We start from the raw sequence: 22,877 nt of genomic DNA on the forward strand, positions 1-22,877 counted from the left end.
GAGTCGCTTCAGATAACCTGCGGATCCTTCTAGTAGAGGAGGATCTTGACATAGGCATCATCCAAGAACCCTACGTTTACGAAAACGAAGTAAAGGGTCTTAATAGCAGAGGATATAAAACATTATACATGAAGGATAACGGTAAGCCTAGATCATGTCTAATTGTTAAAAATAAAATAAACGCATTTTTATGTCCAGAGTATAGTACAGCGGACTTCACCGTTGCAAAAGTGGAACTGGACAATGGCAAGCAGTTCTTTATTGCCTCATGCTACATGGCCCACTCAAGAGAAGCCCCACCAAGCGAGGTCTGGAGCGCCATTGAGGCCATACATCCACTCAACACCATTATCATTGGCTGCGATGCAAACGCAAGGCATTCCCTATGGGGCAGCACAGAAACGAACGACAGAGGTGAGTCAGTTCTAGACTTCATTAATACTAACAATCTTACCATATGTAATAGAGGTACTAACCCAACTTTTGTATTTCCAAGCTCGGATAACTTTAGTGGGTGGCAGGAGGTCATTGACCTCACACTGGTATCCGATAAACGTCATCTAGAAATAGCTAACTGGATAGTATCCGATAAAAAATCGTTCTCAGATCACAATTGGATACTTTTCAATATATCAGAAAAAGCAACATCAATTAAATGCTTTCGCAACCCGAAAAGAACGAACTGGGAGAAGTTCTATAGGGTTTTGCGGGACATATTACCCAGCATGCCACACAAAAGCGATACTACGGCGGGTATAGATAAAGCTGTATCTATTTTGGAGAAATCTCTAGATACAGCTTTTAAAGTATCATGTCCTAGGACGCGCTCGAAAAAGCACTATCCACCATGGTGGACATCCGAGCTCTCTAAACTGCGTAAACAGTCACGGAAAGCTTTCAACGACAGCTACCAAAGCGGATCCTGGCAGCCATACAAGGATAAGCTAAAGGAGTACAAAAAGGCCATAGCCAGAGCGAAAAAGCAATCATGGATTGAATTTTGCGGAGCACTAGACAGCACCAAAGATACAGCCAGACTAAGCAAAGTTATGGCAAAAGGACACTCGAATCCCACATATATAAAGAGAAACAACGGCACATGGTCTGATAACTCAGCCGAATCTCTTGAAATTCTGCTTACGACGCATTTCCCTGGCTGCTCTGATAGAACCAGCGAAGTGCAATCCAATACTAATACAGACATAAACGATACTGAAGTCAATAAGATAATAAGTCCGAGTAAAGTTACATGGGCTATTAACAGCTTCTCTCCCTACAAATCTCCGGGGCCAGATGGTATCATACCAAAAATGCTGCAAAGTACGGAGACCATAATAAACCCTTGGCTAGTGTACATTTATAGTAGATGTATATCCCTTAACTACGTTGCTGCGAGTTGGAGACAGGTCAAAGTTGTATTCATACCCAAAGCAGGAGAACGTAGTCATGAAAATGCTAAAGACTTCAGACCCATAAGCCTTTCATCATTTCTACTTAAGACGCTCGAAAGACTCATCGACGTGCATATTCGAGAAAAGATGGATAACTCAAACAACATATCTTCCAGTCAACACGCCTACATAAAGGGACGCTCGACAGATACAGCCCTACACGAAGTCGTTAGGACTATCGAAAAATCCTTAGAACATAAACAATACACCTTGGCTGCTTTTCTTGATATAGAAGGTGCCTTCAATAATGTCAGTACAACAGCAATAAAACAAGCTCTAGATAACTTTGGCGTGGAATCATTCATCAGTAGCTGGATAACCACCATGCTGCAAAGTAGAGTTATTACCGCCTCACTAGGAAACAGTACGCTGTCAAAGCACGTAAACAGAGGAACTCCACAGGGAGGAGTTATATCCCCACTGCTTTGGCTCCTTGTCATTAACGAAATCCTTATCAAACTTGACCATATGGGGATTAAGATGGTTGCTTATGCGGACGATGTGGTAATACTCGTCTCTGGTTTGTTCCCATCCGTGATAAGTGACATCATGAACGGGGCCCTGAAATCACTAGATACTTGGGCCACAAGCTGTGGACTGGGTGTGAATCCAGGGAAAACTGAGATGGTACTATTCACCACAAAGACCAAATATTCAACACCTAATCTACCACGACTAAGAGGTCAAGAAATACCCCTATCAGATCACGCCAAGTACCTAGGCGTCATCCTAGACTCAAAGCTATCATGGAAACGTAACATGGAACATCGTGCTCACAAAGCAACCGATGCATACTACACGTGTCGCAAAATGTTTGGGAGCCGTTGGGGCCTTAAACCTAAAATGGTGTTATGGATGTACACCAGTATAATAAGACCAATTCTCACATATGGAGCACTAGTATGGTGGCCAGCAGTGGAAAAGAAAACTACGCAGAAAAAACTATATAGCATACAAAGATCAGCATGCATCGGGGTGACGGGGGCAATTCGGACTTGTCCGGCTGAAGCCCTCAATGTTATGATGCACATTCTGCCAATAGACATACACATCAAAGCAACTGCAACATGTAATGCGGCAAGGCTGCGGGCTCTAGGAATTTGGAGCGATAGAGCCTACGGACATGCGTGCGTACTTCACAAACTACCAAAAGAAATAGCAACTACTGCTGATTACTGCGCTCCTACAATGACTTTTGATCAGCCTTTTGAAGTCAAATTTCCAAGCACGAAAGAATGGAATAATGGATCACCAATGACAGGTCATGACATCAATGTATACACAGATGGTTCCAAGATGAAATGTGGAGTCGGTTCTGGTGTCTTCTCATATGATGCAAATATATCTACATCCATAAAGCTACCTGACGACTGCAGTGTTTTTCAGGCGGAGATACTGGCCATAAAGGAAGCTTGTTTTATTCTCTTACAACTCCACACACCAAACTCGATAGGAATTTTTGTCGACAGTCAAGCGGCACTCCTTGCAATAAAATTAAACTCTGCCACATCGAAGCTAGTGAAAGATTGTAAAGAAGAACTTGCTAAACTAGGGCGTCTGTCAAAAGTAACTCTCACCTGGATCCCAGGCCATAAGGGACTGGATGGGAACGAAAAAGCGGACGAACTAGCCAGAGCAGGATCCGCCTCTAACGAACTCCCAAAGGCGTCAGTCGCAACACCAATGGGAGTAGTTAAAGGGGATATCTTCAAATACTATCTATCATTGGCTGAGAGTAGATGGGACAAAACGTAAACATGCCGAATATCAAAATCTACATGGCCTCAATACAACGCCAAACGCACAAAGTTCCTAATCAGCCAAAATCGACGGAACTTGGCAAGACTTATTGCAGTGTTAACCGGTCACTGGGCTATCGGTAACCACGCAATGCGCTTAAATATACCACACAACGACCACTGTCGCAGCTGCGGAGATGAAGAAGAGGAGGAAACTGTTGAGCACCTCCTCTGTTCCTGCCCTGCACTAATGCAACGACGACTTAAAGCTATAGGACAGCCGTTCCTTCATAATATCGCCGAGATAGCCGAAGTAGGTCCGGGAGACCTTCTACGATTTCTCAACTCATCAGGCTGGATTTAACTATAAATTTAATACTACGAAATAACAATCCTTGAACGAGTGGTGTGGTTTTCAAAACGGTATTCCTTACATACTAATTGAGGCTATAAAGTGTAGCCACCACGTAAACCAACCAACCAATAATACATGTACTCAATTGGCACCAATTCACTGGCTTGTGTAACGGAAGTGTAAAGCAGTTTTTTGTTGGAACAATTCACCAATACATCTACCTTTATAATTGTATAATGTCAACAACAGTAAAAAATGACAGAATAGGCTATAACAAGAAAAAAATGTAATCAGCTGTTAGCTGTGGCCTACCTTATACGTTATCGTACCATGTTTAAGCTTTTTGCCGTGTGTTAACATTTTTATGAAGATTTATATGGCGTATACGCAATTGAATTAATGCTAAGTTTACATTTACGAAATCCACTCGATTTCAACTGTCAATTCCATAGCTCAAACGTCAAATGAAATCTCATCTGGATTTCATTTGACGTTTAACCTTTGGATTTGACAGTTGAAATCGAGTGGATTTCGTAAATATAAACCAAGCATAACATTTGAAAGCCAGTGTTTTATTATTAAATGCGGTTTTATTAAATCCGTTTAAATGTAAACGTACTATAATTTACGAATAAACATCAAAACGGAGATAAAAGTGCCCGTATTTGCTGCGAGTGTGTAAATACGAAGGTGGAGAGAATCGCATAGAACAGCCGACTTCCGTATTGTCAGTGTAAAGGTAGAATTAGACGTGACATAGCCATAACGCCATAACCATAGAAAACCAAAACCCAATTGGTTTCTTGTGGTTATGGCTATGGCATTATGTTAAGTTACTACTAATTGAATACATTGATTTCCATAGCTTTGGTTCAATCAGCTGATCGATATGGCCTTATGGCGTTATGGCTATGTCACGTCTAATTCTACCTTAACGTGACGTACATACGTAGTGCAACAACACAATACCGGCTACCACCCAATACACTGCAGACATACTGAACAGCCATTCAATAGGCAGCGCCACTACGTTACATTTGTCTACCTGTTGGGTATTAACATGTAACGCAACGGAGAATTCAATTCCAGTGTAATTTCGCCGACGCACACTGCGAATAATTATCATTCACTCTGTACTCCAGCATACTAAAGTATTCCAGAATTGCTTGAGAAGGGCGAGCTTACTACTGCAGGGGGTTAGCTACACGGGTTGGAACAAAAGACTGTTCTAAATCCGCCAACTTACACTTCGGTGCTAAAGTGTTGGGAATACTTTTTGAGGGCTACCCATTAAGTTGTGGTGGCTGTGGTCAGTAGTTCCACAGGGCCTTCGGGTCAGCTGATCCACTGGGCCTTCGGGTCAGCAGTTCCACAGGGCCTTCGGGTCAGCTGTTCCACTGGGCCTTCCGGTCAACTGTTCCGTGGTTAGAAACCAGTAGCGTATGGTAGAAATCGTCTTCCCGAACATCTGTAGCCGAACACCGAATTCATTGTTTTCCCGATCATCTGCAGGCGAACACCGAATTCATTGTTTTCCCGATCATCTGCAGCCGAACACCGAATTCATCGTCTTCCCGATCATCTGCAGCCGAACACCGAATTCATTGTCTTCCCGATCATCTGAGCCGAATACCGAATTCATTGTCTTCCCGATCATCTGCAGCCGAATACCGAATTCATCGTCTTCCCGATCATCTACAGCCGAACACAGAATACATCGTATTCCCGAGCATTCTGACCCGAACACAAACAACCCCGTTTCCCTCGTAGAAGAAGCCGGTAACTCAACACGAGCTCCTCAGCTGACAAATCCCAGCGAGTCTGCATAATCTTACGCCAACTATTAATCTAAATATATACCCATTGAATTCACTCTTATCGCATTTAAACACAAGTAGATTGTAAATTAGTATTTATTCAATAAATCCCCGATTTAGCCCCCAGGAAAGGGAGAATACTAGTCTTCTCATTTCGTAAAGTTTAGTGGGTCCTTATGGAGACCCTGGACGCGACTGAACTTACCCCAGCCGACAATAAAACCACGTTACCACGGTTGGCCGACTTCCGTATTGTCAGTTGCTTTGTATTCGTGCATGAAACTAGGGGTTCTTAAATCGAGTTCCATACTAGAGTAATTTTATGAAATTGCAGTAGTGGGGAAATCGATTTAAGAATCCCTAGTTTCATGCACGAATACAAAGCAACTGACAATACTCTCATACCTCGATTTGCGTTAATAATTGGTTCCGACACAAAGCGAAACAACGCAAGTCGCAACACATGTTTCTACATAATAACTTGAATAACTTTTTCACAAAAATATTAGTTATTAATAACGCAAATCGAATCAGTAGCGCAAATCGAAGAAATCTATTATATTTTTTCTAAACGCAAATCGAAACAACGCAAATCGATGTAGTCCCGGTCCACACTAGCGTGAATTTCATTAACAAATTTCATGAAATTAGGCGTTCTTAAATCGAATTCCCCACTACAGCAATTTTATGATTTTACTCTACTATGGAAGTCGATCTAGAGACGCGTAATTTCATGAAATTTCTTCAGTGAAATCACTATAGTGTGGACAAAAAAGTTGCTTTTTTGTAGTAATTCGCTGATGCATCTACCTAAGTAATTGTACCATGGTCAGTTGCATGTGCATGGTACAAACACACAGGTAGCCGCATCGGCAATTGTTGGCAACATAAGATGTCAAAATTTGACATCAATTCAATGCAGTTGACACATTATGTTACCATCAGCTGGCATGATAATGCTACCTGTATTATTGTACCATGTGCATGTGTAAACAGGGGTTAGTCAGTAGCATGGTACAATAATACAGGTAGCATTATCATGCCAGCTGATGGTAACATAATGTGTCAACTGCATTGAATTGATGTCAAATTTTGACATCTTATGTTGCCAACAAATGCCGATGCGGCTACCTGTGTATTTGTACCATGGTCAGTAGCGATTTGTGGTGGTTTTTAACACAACTTTTCTGTAGCGATTTTTACCTCGGAACAGTTGACATCCCTGCCTGTCAGTTGCAGTTTAGTTCTTGCATCGAAAATCACCCACAGCACGTCAGAAATAGAATAATAAAATACAAAGTATTTCAAATTTATATCGAATTTTGATAATAAATCACAGTTCTTGACTAGACAACAAAAGCAACAAATGTTTATTGTTTCATTTTAATTTGGAAAACATGTTATATAAAGCGATATTAACGCTATTATTTACCGGCATAATAATATGTGAAGCAACAGTACAACAGCAACACCATCTAAAGGAAGAGAGACGGCATTCCCAACGACAAATAAGAGCTGTTTTGGAAAATGCCAACTCAGCTATAAGGGATCACACCCTTATTGACAATCGTGACTGTGAAGATCTGAAAACGTTGTGCACGCACATTAAATCGACTGATAACCTTTCGATCTTAGAATGCGTAGCCACATTTACATCTAGTCAACTGGAGGGCCTATCCGATAAGTGTCAAGATGCTGTATGGCATGAAACTAAAGAATTGCTTAACAACAAATGGATAGAAGATAATCTGCTGCAGAAGATGTGCATGAAGGAAAGGGATAAGGTGGAATCATGTATTAATGCTGTTGATATGTGGTCCTGTATTAAGGATCGGGCCCAGCTAATGGAACATGGCAATAAATGTCGTTCGTTCATAAAGAGGGTTAGTGCCATGTTATTTCCGGATTATGAAAATTTGGGAGATTTCTTCAATAGTTGTTCCATGGAACTGCAACAGTTGGAATGTGGTCGTTTGAATATTGAACATAGAGCCATATCACAACTTGAGACTGCCGAGTGCCTGCTACAGACAGGTGCTGATGTTCTGGGTCAACCATGTAAGGCGGCGGTTGCCCGCATTGAACAACAAAACGAGGATTTGAGATTCTTTGACATTTGCTCGGAAGACCTCAAGCATTTGTGTCCCGATGAAGTCCCTCGGACACCTGGAGCATTTAAATGTTTGGTTAAAAATAAAAGTAATCCAGGCATGACTACACGATGTGCCGATCAAATTAGCCAAAGAGATCGTGAAATTGCTAAGGACTATCGAGTTTCGCATGGTTTGGCTAAGGCATGTAAAGATGATATTAAGCAGCATCATTGCCGGCGTGGTGTCTCCGAAGACAAGCAAGTGCGTTTGGCTCAAATTTTGCTTTGTCTAGAAACGGTGGAGAAGAATGGTACAAAAATTTCACCTGAATGTCGCCTTGAAATTGATGATCATAGGCGCATGTTGATGTCCGATGGTCAGTTGTCGCCAGAAATTTTAAGTGATTGTGCAGATGATATACCAAAATTCTGTGCAAATGTAGATAAATTGTCAAACATTGGAATGGGTCAAGGAACGGGAGGTGAAATTATTCACTGTCTAATGGAACATGCTCGTAAACGGCGGAAAGATAGACGCATCACATCACAGTGTCAAAGATCCCTGGAGACACTAATCAAGATTTCAGATGTGGGTGAAGATTGGCGTGTGGATCCTGTGCTGCGACGTAATTGCAAACCCGTGGTAGATGTGGCTTGTCGCGACACTGATGGCGGTAATGCCCGGGTTATGTCATGCCTAATGGAACAACTGGGAACACCGGCTATGACACCAGATTGTGAACATTCTTTGTTGCTAATACAATATTTTGTAGCTAGAGATTTCAAATTGGATCCACAATTGTATAAACATTGCCACGATGATGCCATAAAATATTGTCATGCCAAAAAACAATGGGATGATGTGACAGATATACAAATGGATCCCGAGCGAGGACCACTAATATTACCCTGTCTGCATCGTATGGCATACAGTGACGATGAAGAGAATGCGTTGCGTCCGGCTTGTTTTAAAGAAGTTAAACGTGTTATGCGACAACGCGCCGTTTCGGTCGATTTAATACCGGAGGTAGAGGACGCCTGTATTGATGATCTATCGTACTATTGTTTTGATCATACGGAAAAGGGTGCAGAAATGGATTGCTTACAAAATAATTTGGAAAAATTACAAAAATCCTGTAAGGTAAGTTGTTGATTTTTTTTACAAGCGATCTTGTTATACAGAAAGGGGATTGTTTACATGTGATAAAGAAGAAATTACAAACGTTTAGAAGGTTGATTGAGTAGATCAGATTTTTGCCTTTAAAATAATTCTTATCATCAATTTTATTGCCAACTATGCTAAAATTGTTTCAAAGGTTTTATATTGGACCACAGACGACTAAAATACTTGTTTGCACACATGCACATACATACATATATACTATGTACTTTGGTATGCTTTATTAATTTCTCGTTTTACACTAATACCTCGATTTGCGTTGCCTCGATTTGCGTTGTTTCGATTTGCGTTAACAAACAAATTACAGATTTTGTTTCGATTTGCGTTACAGATTCGATTTGCGTTATATAACAAATAATATATTTGGCTTTGACTATCGTGAAGAGGACATTCATGGGTTCTTAACGTCACACGATAAAACAATTAGAAAATATTTTTTTATTTTACATTGCCTCGGAACACGCATTAGAGGGACAATCACTAGCGTCCAGGGACGTACGCAGGGGGGGGGGAGGGCACTGGGGGCCCGGGCCCCCCCCCCCCCCCCGAAATGTTTTGGTCGACTAAAATTTTTTGAGCAACTTTAAGAAATTATTACTTTTTTTCACTAAAATAATTTTTTAATTTTGGAATTTTCAAATGAAAACTTAGATTGTTCTGCATGCCATGTACTAAAAATTTACTTTATGAACAAGTTGTCTAAGAAATATATAAAAATTTTTGTTTGAATACTCTTTTTGAGAAAACTTCCAGTGAAATCTGTATTACTTCTTTTTCTCATGTAATTTCATTATCAAATAATAAAGGGTCGAGGAATTCTATAATAAATATAAAGGTCTTGAGGCTTTAAACCCATTCTGTATTAAAAAAAATACGTGTTTAGTATTGTGCGGATTGAAAGTGCATGAAATGACATGTTTACTGGACGAAATGTATGATATATCAAATGTTTTCCGTGGAGCATATCTCTAAAACCAATAACAAAATTGTTTTACTGCCTTAATTTTTTATTATTTATTTTATGGAGAAAAATGTATTGTTGTGCGTCATAAAGTGCTAATGTCTGCTTAAGTAGCATACCCACCTGCATTTTTCCTATCATTAACAAAGTTGTAGCTGAAAACAACCGCAAACAAAATTAATGCTCAATCATTGGTTAAATGGTATTAAAATCTGCTGTAATTTCGGGCTTTAGGCTAACGATAAAAATGTACCTCATCGAAATAATGGCCTTTGAATTCTCATATGTTTCGACAAAATCCGCTTCAAATAATTTGGTGTCGATTTAGCCCAATTCTTCCGTCTGTCTGGCTCAAGCGCATGATAACTCTCGAACGGATCAACCAAACTTTAAGTCATATCGGTCCACTCCTTTTTTCTCACAAGTCTACCTTTGTCGAAGGTCCAAATCGATTTCTTCGAGACATAGATTAAGTTCGAATATGGATTATATCGCTTCACTCCTTCCGTTACCTCCCATACAAAATTTCAATATCCGATTTCACCGAAACTTTGAACATCCTAAAATTACTTCAGGACGTACATATGTATATCAAGTACCAAGAGAGTCTATATGGGACAACATCTTCGGATACTTCCTTCACAAAATTTCAAAATAAGTGCAATTAAGGGCAGTTTGAGAATACATTGTACATGTTTGCCAATGCTACTCCTTGCGGTCTTGTTTACAGCGATATTCTATTTTTCGTGGGTTAGTCGATAACGGTTCAAAAGCTCTAAACCTTACCATGACCAACTAAAATGACGGATTGACAAAAGTTAGGTCCACTTCCAAAATGGACCATTCTTGCAGGTATCTTCTCCACAAAAGTGCAAAACTTTTGCGCTCTTATCGAAGTCAAATTTATGATCACAACATAAACATTTATTCGCAACGCTCACAATCGTGAAGTTTTATACCCAAATGTTTCGATATTTTTGTCGGAAAGTGTATACGTCCTAAAAAGACAACGAAATTCTGAAACTCCCTGACTACACAATTTTTAGGACAGAGATATTGGTTATGAAGCCCGTATTCGATCTGTCTATAGATTAAAGTCTATACTTTTAAGACTGATTCTTTTTTACTTGAAGTGCATAGTCTTTGATCATAGTCCTTGGAATGTTTTAAATGTCATCGAGTTCATAAACATCTAATCGTATAATTAAGGTAGAAATAAGGCGGAACAACCATTGGGATATCAGATGGAGTTTTTCCGACTTAACCTAATTTGTCAGAACTTAGCCAAAATTTTGCCGAGCCTGAATGTGGGTTTCGTAGTCTCAAACAGTACTGCGTACAGAATCCGGAGCATATGAATCGTAGTTGGTATCGCACGACTCCTGATAAAAATGTTTTCTGTTCTAAATGCCTATTCCAGAACCTTCAATAATCTACAAATTTTTACTACTCTTTACTACTATATCTTCTGGTAAAATAGTAAAGTTTTCGTGTTTTTATGACATAAAAGAATATTATTTTCTGGCAACGTTTGATTGGAAATGTTCGCTACAAAATCTAATCTGCACTCGGGGATCCGAGTTATTTATTCCAATTAATTAATGGTATATAAATAACATTAATAGCTTTTTTAGATAGATCTTCTTATCAGCATCAGTCCTCAAGGTAAAATGTGTCCAATTGATAGTTTAATAAGGCAAAAATAACACAAAACTTTTTTAAAGGGACTATGTACTTTGAAGAATAAGAAATATTGTAAATCTTTGAAATAGAAGCGAAAATGCCAATTAAGAGCTACTGTGGTTAAAAATTCTGGGATACACCAAAACGTAAACCTACATGTGTAATATTTATTTGAAAGATTTTTTAGTTATTGCGTCAATTCTGTTGGAGAATTTGGTTAAAAACTTTCAGGCGGAACTTTTGTATGGGGACTATACTAAACGTATTATAATGCATTATGCTGCATTTTACTCTGTTTCAAATTTCAAATTTATATCTATAATATTGTAAACTCTCTCTATTGAAATTATATAATTTGTGTCAATATTTCATATAAAATAAACTAAAAACCCTTTAAAATAGCTTTATGTAACGCTACACGACATTTTTTAATTTCATGATTTTTGGTCAAGTACATTCGCTTGAATTTTTAGTGCAAAATTTACTCTTCTAAAAACAATTTTGAAACCAATTAACAAATTCTTCACACAAACACGTGGAACCATATGTTTCGATTTGCGTTGTTTCGCATTGCGTTGAAGTTTGTCGGAACCAATTATTAACGCAAATCGAGGTATGAGTGTATATGTAGTATGGAAATGTGTATGGATGTGCATAATATTCTATTAGGGTAACCCTAGTACTACCACATAAAATGCAACAATCTGGCAGCATCATAGCAGTGTTGCATGCATCAGTAGTTTTAATTTATTATCTCTCTCCACTCATTGTCAGTACACAGTCAGTTAGTTACTTCGCAACCACCAATTAATAGACATCTCATCTGTACATATTTTGTCATATTTCATTGTTCTTCATAATTAATACTTTATTTCAACTCATAAAACAACCTAAAGTTTTATTCAATAAATGAATTGATTGTTATGTTTAAACATCGTCTTTCATTCAATCGACCACCTCCGTAAGAACATAACAATTTGGCGACGAGGATTTTGGAACAAAGATGTATCATTCTCGCTAACAATTTGGCGACGAGGATTTTGGAACAAATATAAGTTTCAACAAGGCTGCGTAATAAGATCAAGACATCGCACACAATAAAAGTTGTGGCAGGAAGATTTTCAAGGAAAACATAAAAACGCACAGGCGCAAGTTCATCAGGAATATTCTAACAAGAATTTTCAAGAAATCTTCAGCGATCAACGCTCACACAAACAACAGTTTGCAGTCTCACATATACAGAAATTTTTTCAGCTCAACACACACACCACTACAACGTTGGGAATTTCATCATTTTTGCAGCGCACACATACAGACATACAACGGCAGCGTCTCTAACAAAATTGTAACGGCTGATAACACACAGACACTAGAACAATCTAGACATGTCGGAACAAGCGAATATTTTACAAATACTTGCGAATCAACAGGATTTGCTCAACAAACTCACACAAATCATCGCTGGACAACAAGGTGCAAACACAGTTTCATCATCAATTCCAGGTGAATCATCAGTGGCAAAAGCCCACCTCATGGAATCTTTAGCTAATTCCATGACGGATTTTCACTATGAGCCTGACAGTGGTTTATTATTTGAATCGTGGTACAATCGTTTCAAACACATCTTCGAAAGGGAAGCAAGTGCACTGGACGATGCAGACAAAGTAGGACTTTTGTGGAGAAAAATGTCCAATCACATTCATGAACGATTCAAGAATTTCGTGTTACCAAAACAACCTCAAGAACTTTCATTGGCAGACACAATCAAACATCTTACAAGACTATTTGGCAGAACAGAAACACAAGTAAGTCTACGATACAAGTGTCTCCAAATCACAAAGATGGAAAATGAAGATTTTAAAGAATACGCCAGTCGTGTCAATCTTCAGTGTGAACTTTTTAAACTGGATGACTTAACTACAGACCAGTTCAAGTGTTTAATTTTCATACTTGGTCTTAAATCATCACAAGACAGTGACATCAGAATCCGTTTATTAAGGCATCTTAATGAAAGTAAGGAAGTAGTCAACCTAGAAAAGCTAGTTGATGAAACACAAAGCATTTTGGATTTGAAAAGTGACACAGCACTAATTGAGGGAAGCCAAAAACAGTGCAACAAAATTGGTAAGCCTCAACAAAAACAAAAGATACCAAAAACAGCATGTTGGTATTGTGGAGATATGCATTATGCAAAACATTGCCCCTACTCCAAGCACAAGTGTACCAAGTGTCAACAGATTGGTCACAAAGATGGTTTTTGCAACAGCATGCACAGGCAGAGAAAATCAAAACACAACAACAACAAACCTCAACAGAGCAAAACCAATCACGACCAAAATTCTAAGAAGAACAGTGTGACTCATCAGAATTTCAACAAGAATAAATCAAAATTCAATACAAAAACTATATTGTCAACAAAGCAAGTACACTTCAAGGAATTAAGAAAATATGTCACAGTGAGTATTAATTCAAAACAAGTGAAATTACAAGTGGATACAGCCTCCGACATAAGCATAATTTCTGAGTCAACTTGGAAACGCATAGGAAAACCTGAAACAACCCCAACAACAGAGACCGCCAATGCTGCAAATGCTGAGGAGATGAAATTTCTAGCTAAATGTTCAACAGAAGTCTCAATAGGAGATAAATGTGAAATAGTGGAATGCTATATTTCAGACGTGGAATCACTAAATGTAATGGGCATAGATTGGATTGAGAAATTTAATCTTTGGAACATTCCAATTACAGCATGGTGTCATCAAATAAATTTCAACGATGAAATATCAAAAATAAAATCATCATTCAAAGAAGTTTTTGACAACAGTTCAATGGGTTTATGTACCAAAACAAAAGTAAACATCAAGGTACTTCCAAACTCAAAAGAAGTTTTTATACCAAAAAGACCAGTTCCATACGCAGCACGCAGTGAAATAGAAACCGAACTGCAACGTCTTGAAAATTTAGGTATAATAACTCCAGTGGACACATCAAAGTGGGCAGCACCTATAGTCGTAAGTAAACGCAATGGAAAAGTAAGAATTTGCGGAGACTATTCAACAGGTCTAAACAATGCCATAGAACCTAATCAATATCCGTTGCCTACACCAGAAGAGATTTTTGCAGAATGTCACAACTGCACAGTTTTTACCCATTTGGATCTATCAGACGCCTACCTACAAACAGAAGTAGATGACGACAGTAAGGAGTTGTTAACAGTCAACACCCACAAGGGATTGTTCAAATTCAACAGATTACCCCCAGGAGTGAAATGTGCACCAGGTGCATTTCAACGAATAATGGATCAACTATGCACAGGTATAGATGGCGTTAAGGCATATATCGATGATATTATGATTGCCAGTCCAGACATTGAACAGCATAAGCAATCCTTACAAACATTACTGCAACGTATTCAAGAATTCGGATTTCGTCTAAAATTTGAAAAATGTGCGTTCTTTCAAAGCTCAATTATTTATTTGGGACAAATAATTGATAAAACAGGAATACGTCCAGATCCAGAAAAAATCAAAGCAGTTCAACAGCTCAAAGTGCCTGAAAATATATCCGAGGTAAGATCTTTATTAGGTTCAATTAATCATTATGGAAAATATGTTCCTAATATGAGATATCTGAGAAAGCCTCTTGATGATCTTTTAAAGAAGGAAGCTCATTTCAAATGGACAACCGAGTGCCAGGCAGCACTAGATAAATTCAAAAGTATTCTTTCATCAGATCTCTTGCTCACACACTATGATCCAAACTTACCAGTCCATATAGCAGCTGACGCATCAAGTCATGGTATTGGTGCTGTTATATATCATACATTTCCAAATGGAAGTATGAAAGCAATTCATCATATTTCAAGGTCATTGACTCCTGCAGAGAGAAATTATAGTCAAATTGAAAAGGAAGGTCTCGCTTTAATTTTTGCAGTACAAAAATTTCACCGTATGATACTTGGTCGAAAATTCACACTTCATACAGACCATAAACCATTATTAGCCATATTTGGGTCTAAAAAAGGCATACCTGTTTATACAGCGAATAGACTTCAAAGATGGGCGCTAATTCTACTTGGTTATGATTTTGACATCAAGTATACGAACACTCAAGACTTCGGACATGCCGATGTTCTCTCAAGGCTTATAAAATCTCATGAGAAGCCTTCAGATGATTTCATAATAGCATCAATCAACTTTGAGCAGGACATACAAAAAGATTTAAATGAATCAATATCAAAATTTCCAGTAACAAATGCTATGATTGCAGAAGAAACAAAATCTGATACAATTTTTCAGAAAATTTTATCATACATGGAAAAAGGATGGCCTGAAAAACAAAATCAAGTGGACCAACAAGTAGCACCTTATTTCAAACATAAGGATGAATTATCACAGGTTGACGGATGTCTACTTTTAAATTCAAGAATAATCATTCCACAAAAATTCAGGAAGAAAATTTTAACACAACTTCATCGTGGACATTTCGCAATTGAAAAATGCAAAACGCTCGCAAGGAGTTATGTCTATTGGCCCAACATAGACAAAGATATTGAAGACTACGTCAAAAGATGTCAAAATTGTCAATTAGTATGTAAAAATCCAGTCAAGACAGACTTATCATCATGGCCATTAACAACAAGACCGCTAGAACGAGTTCACATCGACTACGCTGGTCCAATTAAAGGATTTTACTATCTCTTAATAGTGGATGCATACTCAAAGTATCCAGTCATTTATCAAACATCGTCAATCACAGCTACGTCTACAATCAAATTAATGAACGAATACGTTTCACAATTCGGAAACCCGGAGCAGCTCGTGTCAGACAACGGAACACAGTTCTGTTCTAACAATTTTGAGCAATGGTGCAAGGAAAGAGCCATTCAACATACACGCACAGTTCGTTTTCATCCCAGCTCAAACGGACAAGCCGAAAGGTTTGTTGACACTTTCAAAAGATCACTCAAAAAAATGGAAGGGGAAGGAACGATACCGGAAATACTTTGCAAGTTTCAAGAAGTATACAGATCTATGCCAAATGTAAATTCACCAAATGGTTCATCACCTGCAGAAGCATTTCTAGGACGCAAAATGAGAACCATATTCGACGCTCTTAGAAAGCCTTCAACATCAGCTCTGGAAAGAAACGAGAAAATGGAAAATCAGTATAATGCCAAACACGGAACTAAGCCTAAATCGTTCAAGCCAGGAGATTTAGTATATGCAAAAGAGTTCCGTCACAACAAATCAGAATGGGTTCCTGGAGAAATAATCAACAGAACAGGTACAGTCACTTACGACACAGCAATATGGGTCGGAAGTCGCAAAAAGTTAATCAAGGCTCATGCAGATCAACTTCGAACAAGATTAGCAGATGAGGTTCCTCCATCATCAGACAACGCATTACCTCTTGATATATTACTTCAAGACTTCAACATTCAATTGCCTCCTACGGATTATACAGCATCACAACAGTCAAGTGAAGATTTCATTACTCCACCAAGTTCACCCATCATCAACTATCAACCAAGAAGGATCACACAGAGAAGACAGCCAGTTGAAGTAATATCCAGAAGCCCGGTTCAAACTTAAAAGGGGAGATATTAGGGTAACCCTAGTACTACCACATAAAATGCAACAATCTGGCAGCATCATAGCAGTGTTGCATGCATCAGTAGTTTTAATTTATTATCTCTCTCCACTCATTGTCAGTACACAGTCAGTTAGTTACTTCGCAACCACCAATTAATAGACATCTCATCTGTACATATTTTGTCATATTTCATTGTTCTTCATAATTAATACTTTATTTCAACTCATAAAACAACCTAAAGTTTTATTCAATAAATGAATTGATTGTTATGTTTAAACATCGTCTTTCATTCAATCGACCACCTCCGTAAGAACATAACATATTCATTTTAATAGGTTTAATAGATTTTTTAAATACTTTTGAATTTTAATATATTAAGGGGTTACCCCTAGCTGGGCAGGAAAAAAATCTTTTTTCATGAATTTTTTCAAAGAAACTATCAATATTTTTATGTAGATATTTTTTGTACCTGGAAGAGCACATCTTGAACTATTTCTGGAATTTTTGTTGTTGAAAAACATTGCTTAGTCTTGTGGGAAATGGCGACCTGCGAAACCCTTTTTTATAAAAGCGTTTTGCGGTGCCAACGATAGCTCGAAAACGAATGGACCGATCTTCGTATATTTTTGTGGACGATTTAAGAACCTAATAATCTTAAGCGAAACAGAACTTTAAAAAATCGATTTAAAAAAAATTGTGAGCTGCCAAAGTCAACATTTCTAATTTTAACCAAAAAGTTGACAGATTTTTGTCCAAAATTCGGGCAAAAAATTTTTAATTATGTATATAATAAGCTCACGAAACTATATGAAGATCGGTTGATTCGTTTTCGAACTATCGTTGGCACCGACATCAAAAATGCCATTCGAGAAACACACGTTTCAAGTTTCCACGCTACATACAAACCACAATAAATTGTTCCCTTCCAATGCTCATATCTCAGGCAATTTTGCTCCGATCGTGTTGAAATTTTTTTGCGGCATACTCTAAACTACCTGTACTTCAAAATAAGCCAATAATATTTTTTCGAATTTTTGAAAGTGACAAGTAGAGGTAACCCCTTAAAACTGTCGAATTATTCATGTTATTGTAGCGGCGGTATAGAAACTGGATTGACAGTCGAAACACTATGGTTTCGGGTCAATCCGCTACGAAAGTACCCGCGGCCGTGGGATTGCCGAATTATTCATAACTTCAAATGTTGTTGTTGTAACAACACAAATATATTCGTGCATAATTTCTGCATTCAAACCGATCCGAGAAAATTCTACATATCAGATTTTAGAAACCAAAACTGAGTACCGTTTCAATAAGCGTTTTTTTTTTCTCTTTTTCCAGGATGCTGTTACATCATATACCGTGGAGGAAGCAGCCCACGTTGAGCTAAATCCCGTAATTATGTCTGTATGCACAGAGGCTATGAAAACGCATTGTGATCATATATTAAAAAGTGGCAAAAAAGATCGTGGTGACATGATGGACTGCTTAATTTCGCACAAAAATGATGCCGATCTTAGGCAAGATCTCAAATGTCGTGCAGCTATAGAACATTTTCAAATTATTTCGCTGAAAAATTATCATTTTACATATAAATTTAAAGAAGCATGCCGTCCCCACGTTGTTCGTTTTTGTTCAGGAAGTACCACCAAAAATGATGTTGTCGCCTGCTTAAGTGAGGTGATGCGTAACGATACGATACGTGGTCAACGACCACGCATACCCAAAGAATGTCGTCAACAAGTCAAAGCCCAACTATATCAGCAACGAGAATCTCTGGAATTAGATCCAAAATTGGCGAAAGCTTGCAAAAAAGAAATGGAACAATTTTGTTCGGACAAAAAGGGCCCGGGACAGGTGAATAATAAGAATCCAAGTTAATGTTAATTCATGACCATTCACAACGTCCTTTCACAAATCATATCATTATTTTCCTAAGGAGGTTTTAACAAACTGTTTAACATTTATTTTCTTATCTGTATTTATCTTTCACAGGCTTTGGAATGTTTGACAATAAATACTCCCAGATTGGGTAGCGATTGTCATCATGCCATTTTCCTGGTCAAAAAGTCAGAACTTGGTGACAGTGAGACCGACTTCACCTTGGTAAATACTTGCAAAGAAATGACCTATAAATATTGTTCCAAAGAAGATCCAATGCATTTACTCGACTGTTTGAAAGTCTACAAAGATGATCCCTCATTTGATCCCCGTTGTCATTTGGTGGTTGTAAATCGCATGATTGAACAGAACACAGATTTTCGATTTAATCCTTCGTTACAACAGCACTGTGGTAAAAATATAGATCGTTATTGTTCTGACATAGTTGCCAATGCCCAGCCCAATGAAGAATTAAATGGAAAGGTAAATAATTAGATAATGTCGAAATTTAAGTGATTTTTTTATCACCTTTTATTTTATTTGTTTCCAGGTTGTTCAATGTCTCAAAGACAAATTTCGCCGATCTCTATTAGATGAAGAATGTTCTCAGGAAATGGTGAAAATTTTACAAGAGCAGGCTCTTAATTATAAACTAAACCCATTGTTGCAAACATTTTGTAAACACGAAATCGCCGTCCTTTGCAATCCTGAAAATTATGTCAAAGAACATGGCATGGTTGAGGAGTGCCTGAAAACTGCCTTTCTTAATCAAAAAATTGTTAATCGCGATTGTCGCCTAGAAGTGGCCACTCTAATTGCAGAAGCCAAAGCTGATATACATGTGGATCCTATTTTAGAAGAAGCGTGCACAGATGATTTATTGCGTTATTGTTCCAATGTGAAGAAAGGAAATGGAAGAAGTAAGTATTAGTTACCTTTTTCATGGATCTGTGTGTGTGTTCGGAACTACAGTATCTCTTACATAAAATGCGTGTTCCAGAACCTGCAAGAGTCTACAAATTTTTGCTATCCCAGCAAAATGTTTGCCTCCAAAGATGCAGTTAAATTATATGTACAAGTAATCTGGAAGTGCATCCAATTATGCATTTTCACTCATGATTTTTACAAGAGCGTGACTACTGAAAGATGCACTCCAAAGCACTGCATTTTAACTAACCCTTTGGCACTGCATTTTAACTGACCCTTGGCACTGCATTTTAACTGCAAATGGATGTGATTCTTTGGATTGCATCCAAAAGCGGTTAAAATGTAAGGAATGGAGTGCCTTTTTCATGAATCCGTTTGAACTGCATCAAAACATGCCGTGATAGAAGTACTCTACATTGCACTGCTTCCAATTTATTTTGCTGGGATGATAACAATTTTTCCTTTACGATGTCGAAAAAATAGTAAAAATTAGTAGATTCTTGCAGTTCTGGAACAAACCAAAAAAATTACATCCAAAACAATGTAGGGATATTTTCAAGGGTAGATAGTGCCTCTAATGACTGGAGACACGAAACGAGCATTCAGATGTGGGCACGACTGAAGATAAAACATAAAATAGTTACAACCTAAATCGCCCCTATATACTCTATAACCACAGCCTAATATTTCTTTCAGAACTAAAATGTTTGCAAACAATTTTGCAAGATCATTCAAAGGCAATGGAAGAAGACTGTCGTTTAAAATTGCAAAGACGGATTGAAATGTTCCGCAATGCTGATACGGTATGCATTTTGAAAAACATGTTAAGTATATTAAAAATAACATAACCTTCTTTCATATTTGTTTACAACTAACCCCCATAGGTATTAGTTCAACCACCAGAAAATATGGAGCAATTAGTTAATCAAGTTGTTACTTCACCAGCAAAGAAATTCTTTATTGTTATACTAATGACTGCTGTGGGTATGGTCTTTATGATGGGTATTTTCTTTGGCCGAGTCACCAAACGTGCAATGAACACCAAAAATAAATAATATTTATTAAGTAAATCTAAATTTTCAGTGACTTAAAACGTTCTACCAAAACACATATATATTTTTTTTATAATATCAGTATCTAGTGATTCCATACAAAAACAAAAACTAACATACCTAATTTAAGAACAAAAAGTATTTTCGACCTTTTAGTAACATGGTTAAATTCCATTTTTAAGTTTTAATGATTTTATTCCATTTTGTTTTTATACCCGGATTTCGAATCTGTTTGTTTGCTTGTTTCTATTTTTTTTTTATTAAATAAATATACGTGCATTAAATTTCTTAGAATAATATTAGGAAAATCAATTATAGTGGGGGAATTGTTATTACGATTTCATAAATAAACAAAAATATTTAGAATTAAGTAAAAATCGTAAATTTTATTCCAAAAACACATACATAGGTAGACTTTCTAGGCAGCAAAACCACTTTATATAAAAAAAAACTCTTCAATGGCAATGTCATAGTTTTATAAATTTTATTGTTTAACAACAATGAATCCCGCACACAGAATAATACCACCCAACCCGAATTATATTTTCTTAGTTGTGTAAAATAATCAACTTGCTATGAAGAATACACTTTTTGTATGTAAACTAAAAACAAACAAAAAAAAAACTATTTTTTATAAGATATAAAATATATTTAGTGAAATAAAAATGAAAATGTTTCTAAGGCTTAAAGTGTAACACAGATATAAGTTGTCATTTCATTTGCAATCGGGGTAAATATTATTTCTTTGGAAAAATAAAAGGTATGCCAGGAAAGATTTCTGCTATTCAAGAAAGTACTGTCATCTCAAACAAATTCAAAATCAACCAATCCCACGGCGCCCAGATAGGAAGATAGAACCTCAGTCACGTTTAGCGAAGTTTCGCTGACTGATCCGAAGAGGTAAGGATGCAAGCTAAGTTGAATCGTACAGGCCGATTTCATCTTAGTCCGGTCAAGTTTGAAACGTTGGGTAATCGATTATATGTGTGGATAAAATGTCCAGGTCACTGTATTCCGCCCCCACCAGATGGCATTGAGATCGTAACGTATGCGGATGATTGTACGGTCTTGGTCCTATCGTCGATGATATATGTGATAGGTTAAATGTATATATAGCTGACTTAGTGCAGTTCTTTAATCCGCCACTAAATCCGCTTGATCATATTGGTCGATGGCGCCCGGATTCCGACCACTAGCTACCCCAAGATACTGGCTGGGTTTTAGGCAATGACGTGATTTCATGGCATCTTTTGTATTGGTTCGAACAAAATCGTGAAAGATCCGATCTTTTCATTAGCATTTGAACCAATGCAAGGGCAGTCGTGAAAGATCGAATCTTTTCATCAGCATTTGAACCCATTCAAAGGAAGGGTCCGATCTTTTCGACTCAGTGTGATACAAAAAAGTTAGCGTTACGTATTGTAAAAATTATCAAACCTGTCGCCCTGGATACTACAACAATGTGCCCTCTGACACCACTGGACCATATTTATGAGGATACGAAGATTTTATCGGTACATCAACACAATAAGATGTCGATGCATTACCTACTTGGGTGTAACCGCCGTGAGTGTCCCTGCCACTATCTATGGGAAGGCTTCCTACGTCAGGAGAGATCTTTAAGATATGTAGAGAGAGAGAGGTATGAGCGATAAACTCTAGATCAATGGTGAGCAAAATAGGAAAAGAGAAAATTTAAGGGAGAATTAATATATTAATATTTAATTTTTCGTTGTTGGCTTTGTATTGTTGGACTGCAAAATAATACTTGTTGTGTATTTATTTCAGCTAAAGTCCATACTTTGTTGCTTCAAAATTTGAAGAAACAAAATGTTTAACAGTGGGTTTTGAAATTGATTACTACGAGCGGAGGCAGAGAATACTATAGTTTCGGAAGCAGCCAAACTTCCTCATCAGTTCTCTTAACCGCTGACTCTGTATCAATAAACAGGTCAATAAGAGTGACCAGAAAATTAAACAGAACGAGAAATTTTCTGTATCCTCCTAAATCTGTTTACCGCACAATTGAGTCAGAATAATCAAAATCATATACCCACTACTGTTTTTATGCTGTCTTTGCATCGCAAAGAAGACAAGCATAAGTAGTGTTGTTTGCAGAAAGCAGAGATCACAACAAAATGTTGTTT

The 22,877-nt window shown here is 37.6% G+C and overlaps 1 protein-coding gene across 1 annotated transcript; it reads left to right on the forward strand.

The window, feature by feature from the left end:
• The first annotated feature begins 6,511 nt into the window (after positions 1-6,511).
• Positions 6,512-21,429, forward strand: Glg1 (Golgi apparatus protein 1). The gene is made up of 6 exons (XM_073986298.1): positions 6,512-8,595; positions 18,212-18,727; positions 18,866-19,234; positions 19,302-19,671; positions 20,375-20,481; positions 20,563-21,429. Exons 1-6 carry the CDS (start codon positions 6,760-6,762, stop codon positions 20,731-20,733), a joined length of 3,369 nt encoding a protein of 1,122 aa, XP_073842399.1. The 5' UTR covers positions 6,512-6,759; the 3' UTR covers positions 20,734-21,429.
• The last annotated feature ends 1,448 nt before the right edge of the window (positions 21,430-22,877 follow it).

Source organism: Musca autumnalis, unplaced genomic scaffold, assembly GCF_047663935.1.
Source record: "Musca autumnalis isolate F117 unplaced genomic scaffold, ASM4766393v1 scaffold_4, whole genome shotgun sequence".
Taxonomy (NCBI): Eukaryota; Metazoa; Arthropoda; class Insecta; order Diptera; family Muscidae; genus Musca; species Musca autumnalis.

Bases quoted from the DNA above. Each gene is read 5' to 3' on its own strand.
- Glg1 (XM_073986298.1), top strand. From the start codon at position 6,760: ATGTTATATAAAGCGATATTAACGCTATTATTTACCGGCATAATAATA. The intron at 18,728-18,865 runs GTGAATAATAAG...TATCTTTCACAG, and splicing joins ACAAAAAGGGCCCGGGACAG to GCTTTGGAATGTTTGACAAT. The intron at 19,672-20,374 runs GTAAGTATTAGT...TATTTCTTTCAG, and splicing joins GAAGAAAGGAAATGGAAGAA to AACTAAAATGTTTGCAAACA.